The sequence below is a fragment of the Cottoperca gobio genome, chromosome 19 (assembly GCF_900634415.1).
Source record: "Cottoperca gobio chromosome 19, fCotGob3.1, whole genome shotgun sequence".
Taxonomy (NCBI): domain Eukaryota; kingdom Metazoa; phylum Chordata; class Actinopteri; order Perciformes; family Bovichtidae; genus Cottoperca; species Cottoperca gobio.
Window position 1 is genome coordinate 5,701,628 of NC_041373.1, and position 14,307 is coordinate 5,715,934.

At 39.7% G+C, this 14,307-nt stretch overlaps 1 protein-coding gene across 5 annotated transcripts in view; it reads left to right on the forward strand.

Annotated features, from left to right (window-relative positions):
• LOC115025048 (PH and SEC7 domain-containing protein 1-like) overlaps nt 1-14,307 on the forward strand; it is an 84,303-nt gene that overhangs the window by 39,529 nt on the left and 30,467 nt on the right. For all 5 annotated transcript variants that reach the window (XM_029457036.1, XM_029457035.1, XM_029457037.1 and 2 more), the window contains 2 exons: nt 235-293; nt 1,797-1,886. In XM_029457036.1, the coding sequence (XP_029312896.1) occupies nt 235-293; nt 1,797-1,886 (149 nt within the window). The remainder of the gene's footprint in view (nt 1-234; nt 294-1,796; nt 1,887-14,307) is intronic.

Here is a 14,307-nt window from a genome sequence, read left to right on the forward strand (position 1 = left end):
CTGTCTTGTGCTATGACAGCAGTATAGGCTAGTTAAAGCTTACAGCATATATTAAAACTGCTTTGTTTGCTATGTTTTTAGCTCATTTAATTAAAATGAAAGCCATAATAATAGTAGAGTATTGCATGTGTTGACATACATTATATTTAAGTATCTGTAAATAAAAAAGGTTTATTTCTAAGTGAGGATGTCTCATTTTGCGGATGGAGGTAACTCACTGTGTTCATCCTTTAGATGCAGTTCACACTCTCACCTGCGCCCTAATGCTGCTGAACACTGATCTACATGGTCAGGTGAGTAATAACTCATATCTGGTGGCATCTTGGGTGGGTTATGAGACAATGGGCCACTGGGTTAGGGTTATTTTGAGTCTCTTTCTGGTTGGCCTTTTTAAGTGACATTTTGCAGATGAAGGCTAGGGGGGCCTCTGAAACTGTGTCCAGTAGTCCTGTTCAGTAATCCATCCATGGGTGGCATACGTGTGTAAATCTATATGTAAAACAGAATCTACTGCACAGTAAGTGTGCAGGTAGCGTTACTGCAAGTGTTGCATTCAGGCAAAGGAAAAACAAATAAAAGATTAAGTTTTAAAAGCTGCATTCTCCTTGAATGCCCTTTTGATTAACTCAGGAGTTTGGGGACTGATCACCAGCTGATCTGCAGGTCTGCCTGATGAGCTTCTTTGCCATCATTAATGTGCTACTTTTATAGTCAGAGCCCCCTTTTGCAGATCTGGGCCACTCTTCTCAGTGATAGTACACTTCTGCGGAAGAATGATTAATTAAAGGGGCTGGAGAAGATCAGCTCCTTTAGGAGAGTTTAAACAAATATTAGCAGAGATACTGTAAGTTTAACTGTGGTCATCATCACTACCATCATCATGATATACAGGCCAGGACTTTTTGAATATATTTGATTAATCCAGTAATTAATTCTAAAATAAGAGAAATTTGAAAAAACTAAAAACAAACATGTACTAAAAGCAGCAAATCTTCACAATTGAGAACTTGAACGTGCATTTTTTAAATTTATTTTTGGTCACAAATGTCTTAAAGTATAACTTGATTATCAGAATGTTATCAACTTTATTTTGATTAATGGACTAATTAGACTGGGTTTCATTTTTAAAGTCAATATAAATACGATACCTGAATTTCAGATCTGACATCAAATCAATGACTTAAATAATAAATGTTTTTCTACACACCTTATTTTCATTTAACAAATTAAGCCGCACTTCTTAAATATTAAACGTTGTCCACACACAAGCAGCTGTAAAGGCCTTTTTCCCAAAACAAAGGTCTAAAATTATACATTTTGATTTAAATCAGGAATTATCTGATCAAAGAATAAGTTACCAAGCAGCTGTTGTTGTTTTTAATTTGATCTCCAAATTATACTCCAATATTGTACTTTTATACTGGATTCAGATTATTAACACAAAATATAAATCCACTTATAAATGATGATGTAGTATTATACTAAACTACCTAGCCGTATATAAAGGAATTAAAATTAGCTCCATATTTACCAGCTGGAACATTAAAGTGATGAACACGTAATGCATTAATAACTATAATTCTGTGATATAAAATAACTGATTCTAAAATGGTGCATTCTGCATAATGAGTACTTTTAATTGTGGTCCTTTAAGTATATTTAGATGCTAATATTTTTGTATTTCTAATATTTAGAATGCAGGACTTGTACTATTGTAGTATTGCTATTTTTACTGAAGTAGAGATCTGAATACTTAAGTTATTAGTATGAAATTAAGTATATTTCCTTTGTTTTAGAACATCGGTAAGAGGATGTCGTGCACGCAGTTCATCGGCAACCTGGAAGGACTGAACGTCGGCCAAGATTTTCCCAAGGATCTGCTCAAAGTACGTCTAAAATAGCACACTTGCACATGCTGTCGAGCACAGACACATCTGAAATGAGAGCGGGCCGACTGTGTGTGCCAGCATTGTATTGTCCCTCAGATCTGTGCGACTGAGCCTGGCTGTCTGGCCTGCGCTCACTGCCAGCTGGCATTAGCCTCATCTCCAGAGGCCTCCAATCAGAGGCCTGCCTGCACCCGACACTTCCTGGTACACTCCAGCTGGAAGACTAATTGTTATGTGATGTGGAGCCACCCCTCGGGGTATCTGTGTGACTTCAGCAGCATTGGATTAGGCTTTTAGCTTAACCCAGTTGACTTTGGTTGCAATAGATATAGTGAACCATCAGACAGGGTTCAGACCGAGGTCTGGGGCCACGTGATGTGGTGAAATAACCCAATCAGTGCGGGCTGCCTGTCCATTGGTGCGCCTAATGATGATGCCGTTGATTAGTTTTGTCTGCAGAGTGGTCCGTCAACATGCCACAGGACCCCAGAGTGCAAGTCAACAAGTTGTAATGGGGTATTCATAATGCATGAGGGGGGGAGAGAGAGAGAGAGAGAGAGAGAGAGAGAGAGAGAGCGAGAGAGAGAGAGAGAGAGGCCACGTCCGTCGGCTGCATTGAGTTCTGGAATAAAAAGCTGTTATTAAGGGCAGATAGTATCCATGCTAAGCGAGGCAGAGAGAGAAAGAAATAGTCTCACAGACGTGCATTAGATGTTTTATTAATGCTTGTATAGATCCAGGAACAGCCTTTTTAATCATGCCTTCCACTTTCCACAAGCTCTTTTATTCTCTTTCATTCTCAATGAGACTCTTTCTCACCCTGCAGCTACACTCTCTTTTCTCTCTTTCTCTTGTTCTCTGATTCTCTAAATGTTCTGCTGGCCCACTCTTACTCGTTCCTTATCTTGACTCTGTTAAGCTCCCGTGCAGTTTAATCTCCATCTCCAGACTGTGTCTCGCTGCCACCTTTTTATCTGCACTCTTTCACCTCCACCCAGATCTGCCTCCCCACTCCTGACCTGTCATCTCTGTGTTCTCCTGTACCCCTGTCCTCTGCTTTCTTCTCTTCTAGGTGTCATGTCTCTTCTACGCTCTTACTAGAGAGTTTAAGTGATTTTTCTAAATCAGGTTGTACAATTAAAGCTTCCCAGCGCCACTACATTATAAGAGATGAGAGAATCCTTGTTCCGTACACAAATGAGCTGAACCTTCAGTAATTTGAGGCTTCAGCAGTCTGAGTCGGTCAAATCAAGTATCGAGTACCTTCCAAATGAATTGTCTTTTTAGTACAAAATTCCCTTTTTTGAAGGAAAATGAGCTGCACAACAGTTTGCCTTGTTAGTTTAACAGCTTTATTTAACAACTAACCTCAATGGAAGAACTGTTGTATGTAAAAAGGTTACAAGGTGCAATGTTCATTTATTGTCATTGTACAAAATAGGGTTGCGCAAAGAAATGCAGTTTTATCCCCTTTGTGCTACATAAGAAAAAGAAGAAAGCAATACTATAACTATTACATCTCCTCTTACCCTTTCCATTCTTGTTTTTTTCTCTGCTCCCTTCTTCTCTGTTATCACGCCATCATTTCCTGCTACCCCCCCCCCCCCCCCCCCCCCCCCCCTCTATTCTTGTATCCCTCATTTCCTCAACTCATTCTCTTGCTTGCCCATTTCCCCTTTCGTGTCTGGTATCTGTGTTTGTATGTGTTGTAAATACATTAGAGTGAACCTGAGAAATCCCTCACTCAGTCTCATTTTCTCCCTGCTGCTCATTCTGCACAACAACAACACACATGTACTGTATACCTCACACATTGTCCCAGATTCAGCACTTGTTTCCTCTGTCACCTTTGTTGCAAAAGCTTCATAGTGACCGTTGTGCTTCCATGACATCTTTCCTTCGTTTCTCTACCATCCTTCTGTCCCTCCTTGCATCCCCTTCCTCTCAGTTTGAAGTGGTAATACCATCCAAGTACAACAAATAATGATGTGCCTTATCACTAGGCCACCCTTGCACCTCCCTCTTACTAGAAAGTAGTATTTATTTATTCTCTCTACTTTTCTATCTAGGTCTGTCTTTACATACATATCTATACAATGTAGTGTTAAACTGCACATAAGAAAACACCCAGAGCTCTAGTACCCTATATTTGTACAGAGACGGGACAAAAATATTTTTAAATGTATGTGTATAGACCCCTGGTCTATGGTGTAAACAATAATGTCGCTGCTGTTTTTATGCCCAAATAACGTTATTTTGAGTGTTGATGGGGTTACAATGTTGGCTTAGCCCTGATCAAACCAATCTCCATTCAGAAAACAAGCATTTTAAAAGTGTTTTGCTTTTTAACTTGGCGACAGAGCTGACAAAGCATTAATTCAGTCTTTTTGCTAATCGGTATCATTATGTAGTTATTTCGGCATCCATTTGATACGTTTATTGCAATTAAATTACAGCATTTTTAGTTAATACCACTGTAGTAAATTAGATTAATTCAACTTGCTAGAGACGGTAAAGAAAGTTTGGTGAAATTCAATTAACTGTGTGTGCCCCCCGATGATGATATGAACCCCGACACAACGGTGTTTGGTTTCCCGATGAAGCTGGGACTCCCACAGCATGTACAAATCAGCAATTGTGGTTATTTTGGCCATGGTTGATAAAGCGTTGTTGGTATCTACATTGCTCCTCCCCGGCACGTCCTCTAGCCCCACCAGCAGGTTGACATTTCTGCTTTTGAGTGAAATATCTCAACAACCACTGGATGAATTTCCATGAAATGTAAGCAATTACTAACTATATTAACCATAACCCCTTACTCAGAGGTCATGTAATAATATTAGTCCTGATGCAGATCGGCGTCTCATTGATTCATGGGAGTTTTTTATGCCTGCGACAGCCGTATTACGTTTTCGGGTTTTCTGTCCGATATGTTTTCTGGTTTTCCGCACGTCCCTCCTTTCGTCCCATTCTCAAGAACACATAGCTCACAAACGCCTTGAGGGAATTTCTTTAAATTTGGCACAAACGTCCACTTAGACTCAGAGATGACCTGATAATAACTTGGGGGTTCATTTCTAAATCACATGAGGTCCTCTGGTAATACTAGTCCTGTGCGAGGAAGGCTTAAGTTGGTCCTCTGACTTTTCTTCAATACTTTGGTTAATGACCAAATACCTGCAAATAATGACTTTCCCCTCAGAGTCCGAAAATATTGGCACGACACAAAATGATTTATACTTTGTTTACAAACTCAATACAAATTGTTCACTAATTGTGTTGTTTTTCAAGCTATTTCAAGTCTTTTTTTTAAATAAGATGCATTTCAGGCAGTCACTAAGGTTTGACTCACATTTTTTAGACAAACTCTGCTTTTATTCAAGTTGGATAGAGTCAAAGCTCTGCATTAACATGGGCGACATCTATCATTATAACAATACAATATGATTATTTAAGACTGTGCCATATGTTAAAGCTTTACTCTGAGGGACAGGAAACACTGCTGAGCCCTGTAGCTAAAACAGAAATCTGCTGCTTTCATCCCCATGACACGTCCTGCCACCTCTCACCCTCAGGTACACTACCCTCCTGTCTCATCATCAAGTAGTTCCTTTCTTTTCTTCTTTTCTAGCTTTTATTGCTTCCATAACTCTCGCAATTATTTCCTCTTTTTCTCTCTCAGCTTATATTGATTAAAACTTGTGATATGACTCCCATTAACGCCGCAATAGAGCAGAAATGAAATCTCCTGAACTTTTTGGCTTCAAAACCTCCTCTTATACATTTTTCAGCACATCGATGAAATACTTTTTTTCATTGCCGGGTAGGTCGTCTACAGTGGGTTTATAGAGTTCTTTGAAAACAGCTTCCTGTTGCGGCTGAAAATGCTACGAGAGTGAATGGAAATGGAAAACCAAACAATGAGCTGAAAGAGGCTAAAACTCTCTATCAAGCTGAGGGGAGCTGCAGAGTCGGGTGATAATTCTCTGTGTATCACTACGACCGACTCCTTACACGTTGACCAAACTCTTGAGATGTGTTCAGACCAACTGCGATTTTGGCCTCATTGTAACGCTCAAATACGGGCGCTGACATTTTAGTGCTCCTTCAGGAAAGGAAGAGGTGCTTACCTCCAGAGATACTACATACCGTAGCAACGTTTATGTACATTCCGTAACATTAGTGCTAACTTGGTTCCGCAGTAACTACAACCGATGCCTGTAATCGTGTAACAAATGCATATATTCAGAAGTTACCAAGTACTCCTTTGGCTTTTCTCACTTTTCTCCCAGCCCTCTCCTTTTCGTTCTGTCTCTGAACAGTTGTGACAGTCGTAGAGCTCGGGGTGCCCACAGACGGCGACAGAAAGTTTGTCCTGCCTTTCTGATTGTGTTGACGTCTGGAGAATCCCAATGCTGATAGGCTTTCATTAGGCAGCGTCACACTCATTTTTCCCCATTATTTACATATTTCCATAACTTCATGGACACATATTTGTAGGGATGGGAACGGATAAGATTTGATCTATACCGACTTCATCATCGATTCATCTAATGGATTTCTCCTATCGATCGGATTCTTTACAATTCCCTTATCGATCCCTTTTAAATTGTTAAAGTGCCTGCAGACTGTTGTATTTTTTACTTTCTTATTGTCATCAATAGTGGTTATTTGCATAAAAACACACAATTCAAATTATTTTGGAAATAAATGGTTGTATTTTATTTAAATATTTGTCTTGATTAAAACGAAATCTTGGCATTAGTAGTTTTAATGATGTATTTTAAGCTGCTTACAAGCTAGTGTCTATTTATCAATCACTGATATCTATTTTATATTGCTGTGAAAACAACTGTATTTATTCAAGCATCAAATCATATTATAGTTACCAGCCATATGTTTACGTAAGTTGATTTGGAAGTTAATTGCAATGATTACGTTTTGTTTCATTAAAATATGACAAATGACAATATGATTGAACCGAGCTAATAGGTGTGCATGTCACTACATCCCACCAGTACCAGGATGGATGGAGGTTATACAGAGTGTAGCTACATACAGCACAGCGCACATGTCCGTTCGAGTACTGATGCTTGTTTATCTCAATCAGCGTCTTCTCGTTCCAGGATTCATAATGAGGCAATAAACTATTTTAATGCGCTCCAGAGGATATTTCCTCCCACAGTTACCAACACCAGACTATCAGTCAGCAGAGATGTGATAGACTCTTTATAATCCAAGCACAGAGGCCAGCAAACATTCATTCTCAATCACAAACCAGTAAATTATGGTTTATAACAACCTGCGTCTTATCATTTAATAACACATAAGAACTGGGAACACGGTGACATCTGTAAAAAAGAAAAAACGGTCAGACATTCGTTCAAATTATCCAACGTATTTAGAAGAGAAAATAAAAGTTAACTCTAAAATGGTTACCCAATAATATCCATCACAGTTTACAGACAAAACTTATTTTTCAACTTTGACTTACTGTGCAAGTTTTCCAGTGCACTGAGGAATTATGAGCAACAATTACAGTTTGCTCACGTTCAGTTTTACCTCCAAATAAAGTGGTTTAGATAATCTGGTTAAACTGACGTGTGCTGTGTTTACAACTGCTCATGTTTCTTGCACCGATAGATGTTATATCGCCACATTCACAAATCTGAACGGTTACTTCAGTGAGTGCAAGTTATCATAACTCATAGAAATGATGGACAAAGCTACGACTATAAGACCCGAGTCTTATCCCGATATTAAAACAGTAGCTTAGATTTTGAGGAAATGATGCTCTCTAAAAACATTAGATAAAAAGATTAATACCCCCCTCATAGCTGTTGGTAAAATATATTTACATTACGTGTGTGTGTGTGTGTGTGTGTATGTGTGTGTGTGTGTGTGTGTGTGTGTGTGTGTGTGTGTGTGTGTGTGTGTGTGTGTCACCCGAGTCAAACAGCTTTTTTGGAATGCACTTATTTGATTGGCTGAGTAGCGTCACGTGAGATGATTTACAACACATGCGATCTGTGGGCTGCTAAACTGCTGCCGGTAAAATGTAAACGCTTCATTATAATGTAATAACTCTTCATATTTTATCGGATATAGGTCCGGGTCCGCCTATTAGTGACCTCGGTGCTTAAGGGTGCCTCGCCCACTGCCCAAGCGTTGGTATTTGACGCCCTGGGAGTGAGACCAGGCTGGAAACAGCTAGCCTGAAGGTAATGAAACCTCTAAACCTGACTAGTTATCACGCTGTATCTCGTTTGTTTAACTGATACAAACACCGAAGGTTAAAAACAACAATTCAGTGTTTTATGGGGGGTTATGTGCCAGAGTATTTGGCCAGACTATTTCTTGGCTCTAAGTAGTTGCCAGGCAACCATCAAAAATGAGTGCACAGAGTCCGTCACCTAACTCCCCATAAAACAGTCGATGGTAGGTGGAATGTGTTACATTTGGACAGATGTTTCCAGTCTTTGTGCTAAGCTAAGCTAATCAACCTTCGTATTTAACCAATAGATATGAGAGGGGTGTCCATCTTCTCATCTACCTCTTCATCACAACGAAAAGAAGTGTATTTTCCAAAAATTTGTCTTCATTAAATATGCTTAGCAATCACAAATAAAAAACACATCCCAGTGTTGCTTGTAAGTGGATTTTTATGAACCAGAAGACATACTGTACTTTAATGTGTTTGTCTGCTTTCTCATGCTTACTCATTTGTGTCAGACTTTGTCTTTTTGCAGCACTGCAGTGTTTGGACCTAATGTGTCCATAACTGATGAGTGGCTCACTGTTTGTGCAATTACCAAAAACTAAATGATTAAAACTTGTGGTCCCAATGCCACTATAAGCTTTTAAGCCTTCATAACCCTTCATGTTTCTCTCCCAGCTTGCATGGGAAACATAGCTATACCGCAGCTCCCTGCAGAATCTGAAGCTCTGGCTGCCGGCCCAAGCTAGTGCTTTAGAGAAAACTTTCCTCCTTTATTGTGAGCTCAGAGGATGCATAGGTTTGCACTCCTCCTCTCTTTTCTCTCTCTATAGAGAGAGAGAGAGATCTTAGATCTAGAGAGAGAGAATAGAGATTTTTAGGCTATCTCCTCTCCTCTCTCTCTGTTTTCTCGCTCTATCTCTCTGTCTTTCACTATCTCTCTGTTCTTTCACCTCTCTTCTCTGCTCTCTCTCTCTCTCTCTCTCTCTCTCTCTCTCTCTCTCTATCTTTACTCTCTCTCTTCAGCCCTGCTCAGGGCTTAAAGCTTGAAGTGGGAGCTAATGATGCACCTGAAGTAGGTTACCAGCCCGCATTAGAGCAGGAGAACAAATTCTGCTGAAATGAAAATGTTGTACAGCTCAATTAAGACGCCCGAACCGCCCTCTTCAAACAGTAATTAGGTGCACTGATGTTATCGATTGCATAGCAGCGTCAATGGTGAGGGAAAAGACAGATGCCTTATTTGTTTTTGTAAATGAGGCAGAAGAAATCATTCTATGAGACAACCCCGCTCGCCCCTACATAAAAAGACGGAAGCAGAAGGATGTTCGGTAAATAAGAACAGTTTTAAAGCAAAGCAGGCAAAGAAAAAACACCGTCCCAACACAATCTCTCCAAAGCCTCTGGCTCCGTGCCAGGCGTATGGACCCAGCCTACTGCAAGAGACCAGAACCAGGTTATCACCATGCTTATATCAACAAGCCGGTCACGTCTGAGGAGGGAGAGAACCTGAAAGACAGATGCACGCACAAACTCGTATCAGTACTGATTGACATGTTGATTGACGTGTGTACGGAGAGGAAATATCACTGTTAAAACATTAATACATGTGATCTTTATAAAAGTCACCGTGGAAATTTTTCCTGACTATACTTACAAACTTTTTCTTAAGTAACATTTTGAATGCAGGACTTTTACTTGTAACAGAGGTTTAAAAAAATGTACAATACATTTTTACATTTTTACAGGTATTAGTGTTTTTATACTTAAGTAAAGGATCGGAATACTTCCTCCACCACTGGCCAAGCGACAGACTGTCCTCTCCTTGGGGAGCTGCCTGAACACTCAGCAGAAAAATCAATTTTTAACAAAACATTTCAGCTATTTTCACTCCAAAACTAAACAACTCCTTTTTCCCTCTCCTCTTCCTCATACAGCATACTGCCCTGCGTGTTTAGTGGAGTAATGTTGCTTTATTCATGTCACATTAAACTCCATGAAAAAGTAATGAATTGTCCACTTCTTTTAAAACTCTCTGTGCTCCAGATCAACTTTTATTTTAGGTTTCGAAACCAAAAATGAATGTATCTACTGACAAGTGTTGTGTGTATCAAAGCCTGATATAGCTTCTTCCTCTGTGCCATAGAGCTCCATTGATGTCCAAAAACTATTAAATACACCTCAAGGAGCCAAACTGTTGCACCGGCTGACATGTTCCTACAATACCATGAACACACACTGTACATTATTTTGACTCAATCCCACACACACCGTCCTGCTGCCACAAATACTCACTAAAGCACCAAATGTGGATTAATCCACAGCTGAAAATAGTCCCCAGGAAATGCACTACTTCCTCCTGTTTGAGTGACGTCTCATAGACACTACAGTGCCCAGCTTTTTCCCCAGCAGGTTGGGGATCTTGGAACGTATTAGGAGATGTAATTCCTCATTACAGGCTTTGGTCTTTCCATGGAATGTATTGATAATAATAAATATGGCCAGTCTTATCCTTGAAATGTGAAAAAAAAAATAATAATGTATGTCTTAATTGAAAAAAAGAGTACTTTGAAATATAAGCCTGAGGAAAAATCTAAAATGAAATGAAAAATCTACTGAAGCTGTCTAACAAAAATCTAAAGGTGTTGCACCGAAGCTCACTTTAATGTCATATTCACCAAGCTGCCACCTCTAGGCCTGTAAAGTGAAGCCAATATGGAAGTTCCTTGAACCTGCATTATTTCTAATGGGGATGACTCCACCTGTTGTAAAAGGAAGTCTGATTGTATAGGTATATGAGGTTTTATTACCTCATAAACATTTTCCTGACGTGTTTATGGTCTCAACCGGTAGTTTCAAGTCGTCTTCGTGTTTTTATGGCCGGGATGTTGTCCTTGTTCTTGTCTTACAACTTTAACCCTTCTGTTCTCATTTCATGAAAGATAATTGTAACATTTCGGTCTTTATCTGCCCCCCCTCGTGTCACGGCTGGTTCCAAAAAACCAAGATGACAATGACCAAAACCCACTTCCTATATACAGTCTGAAACACAAACACAACGCCTCATGGTTGCAGCAAAAAACAGCCACTGACTGAGATACAAATCTCACACATTTCTACTCTCACAAAAACAAAATGTAGTGCTATTGAGAGGAAGGGGCAGAGAGCGACGTAGTGAAAAAGCAAGAAGTGTGAAAAAGAGACAGCTGCTGAGGTCAGCGGAGACGTGAGGCTGTGGACACTCTCCCCCTCTCCCCGAGCTGTCGGTACTCTCCATGAGGGACAGAGAGAGAGAGATTTAGACAGGATGTGAAATATTGAGTGGGATGGAGAGACTGACAGCAGACAGGAAAACTGTTAGAGGGCATAAGGTAGCAAAAAAACAAAATATTTATTTTTGCTTTTTTACTGTCGTTTGGTTTGCTTTTGGCAAGCAGGTGTTCTTAGTTGTGCAGTCGGCTGCAGCTTTTCTTTTAGTAATTTGGGGTTAAGTTCTTTGCTCTGAGTCACCTTGATGGTTTTCTTCTGACTCAAGCTTCTTTGGCTCACAGAGTATAAGGAAGGAAGGACTACAAAGACAGACAGACAGTCTGACAGACTCTAACACCTAAGCGTTTCGCTCCTCCTGTAACAGGCTGTCTTCTTGATGCAGGTTGTTTTGGGTTTCGCAGTCAAAGGTTAGCTCCACTCCCCCCGCGGCTCGCAGATGTTCCTTTCTTTTCCCTCGTCACAAAGTCACAGCTCGCCAACATGTTCATCCTGATGGTGACGCTGAAAAGACAGACACTAGTCATGAGGGATGAACTGTTTTTCTTCAGTCACAGCACCCATTAAACATTTATTATAACACTTTAAATTTAGCAAGAGCATGAAATACAGAACAAGAGCAGTGCGACTAGGATGAGGCCGTCTATGAACACAGACAAATTCACAGGTGCAGTTCATTGCACAAAGGTTTAGACGCATTATTATTAAAAAGCAACAACTTAAAAGGGATAGAAAAAAGTAGAGCTTTACATTCTGAGGGTTGTAACAATCTCATTTCATCCAGAGAGTTTCCCTGTGCAGGAATGTATCGAAGTGCATTTACTCAAGTTCTGTTCTTAAGTACAAATTTGAGGTACATTTTATGCAGCTTTATACTTCTACTCTGCTACTTCTCAGAGGTAAATATTGTACTTTAAACTCCTTATTATTTGTCAGACAACTTGGGTTACTTTCCAGCATGTTTTTCATCCCCTTCCTGTCCAGTAAAAAACATGTATCTCCAGATCTTTTATGTTTTTTATAAGCTGCATCGTCACAAAGCTGAGAGCAGGGTTGTTTTTCTAAGCATATGAAAAGTTAACTATTTAGAGATACATAGTTCTCACGCATGAAACATTTGTGCAGATTTACTTTATCTCCAAGGTGAAGAGACACTCTTGCAGGAAGTAAGAGTGATGTGATCCAGTTGGTGTGATTGTGATCATTTTTTAAATTTGCGTACTATCCCTTTTCTTTTTTCAATACATTAATACATATCAGATACATTTTTTGTTTCTTTAGCTTGCGCGACAGAAATAAATGTGTTCGCACAGTGTTTACTAAGTGGCCTGCAAAGCCACACAAATATTTGAAAAAATCTATTGTTTTTAATATTGACACTGTTTTTCACTTTGTGAAGAGGTTGAAAGTGTTGAGATCACTTCATTTTACGTTTTAAAACAATGTACTGTTATATTCAGGATAACATTGTGAAACTAAACAGGTTTGTTTTGATTATAGACGTAAAAATCAGTCCGAACAATGTTCATGGTGAATAATTGACACAGTCTTTAGATCTGCTGTCACACTCCTGTAGCTCGCATGCTTCCTGTTACTCACTCTCAAATCAATAATTCTATTTCACCAATTTCTCTAGGGGGGAAACCTCATTCATTTGTCTTGTAAGGAAAAGCTTTCTGTCAGACACTTAATTTTCTTTGTCACTCTTTTTGGTTTCTGGTAGTTTTAATAATTGAGCGGAATTTGAAGATCTGACTCTATTTCAGTTTTATGGCACTTTAAGTTTTCTTTGTTGGATTTATGACAATGATTATGTTTGGTATGCTTTTTTTGGGGGGGGGGGGTTGGGAATATTTTCACGGAATGAGGAAAGGAAACATGTGAATGTGGTTTAATAAGTATGCTTGTTTGAAGTGCATTCAAAAGAATAGTTGGAATAAGTTTACACACGAAGAGCGAGATTCATATAACCCCCATTTCTGTGCTCTGGGCTATAATCAATGATTTACAAAATTCACGATTCTCCAAATCCAAGATTCGATTTGACAAAGAGCCACATGATGTCAGAAGGGTATTTTACAACAACAGCTTGAGTTTCCTCACCTGCAAAAATCCACCACATCCTGAACTGAAATCTTTCTGTCAACGACACGTTCGTTGTTTACATAACTCACATATAAGCAAAATGTTGCCACCTGGTGACTTCAGGGAAGCAGAACGATTTTCCAGTTCTGTTGTTTCTCCTTCAATCTCTGAAGCAGTGACCTTAGTGACCACCAGTAAGCTATGCTGTGTTGTCTTTGAGCTGTAGTCTCTTGTAAACTGCGCTGTGTTGTCTTTTCAAAATCAAATCAAATTTATATATATAGCCCAATATCACAAATTATACATTTGTCTCAGTGTGCTTCACAGACTGTACAGGTTACGACACCCTCTGTCCTTAGACCCTCGCATCGCACAAGGAAAAACTTCCTAAAAGAAACCCCATAATTAAAGGGGGAAAAATGGACGAAACCTCAGGGAGAGCAACTGAGGAGGGATCCCTCTCCCAGGACGGACAGACGTGCAATAGATGTCGTGTGTACAGGATAAACAACATAGTACAAATACAACATTTGACAGAAATGTTGTGTTGAAAAAAGAGAAAGTTTGGATGAATCCAGGAAAATGTCAAAAAGGCTTCCTGTTGTCCAGCAGGACCAGGGCAGCAGGCGCAGCCACGATTGCTGATCCTGATCCTGATCCTTTATCAGTGGCAACCTGCCACATGAAAGACACAGAAATTCTGGGGATGATGGCCCAGATGATGAGTTAGTAACATACATTTACATAAATGCATACAGATAGAGAGGGAGAAGAAGAGAGGGAGGGGAGGAGAGAGGAAGAGAAGGAGGAGAGCAGGGAGGTGTACCCCGGCAATCTAAGCCTATAGCA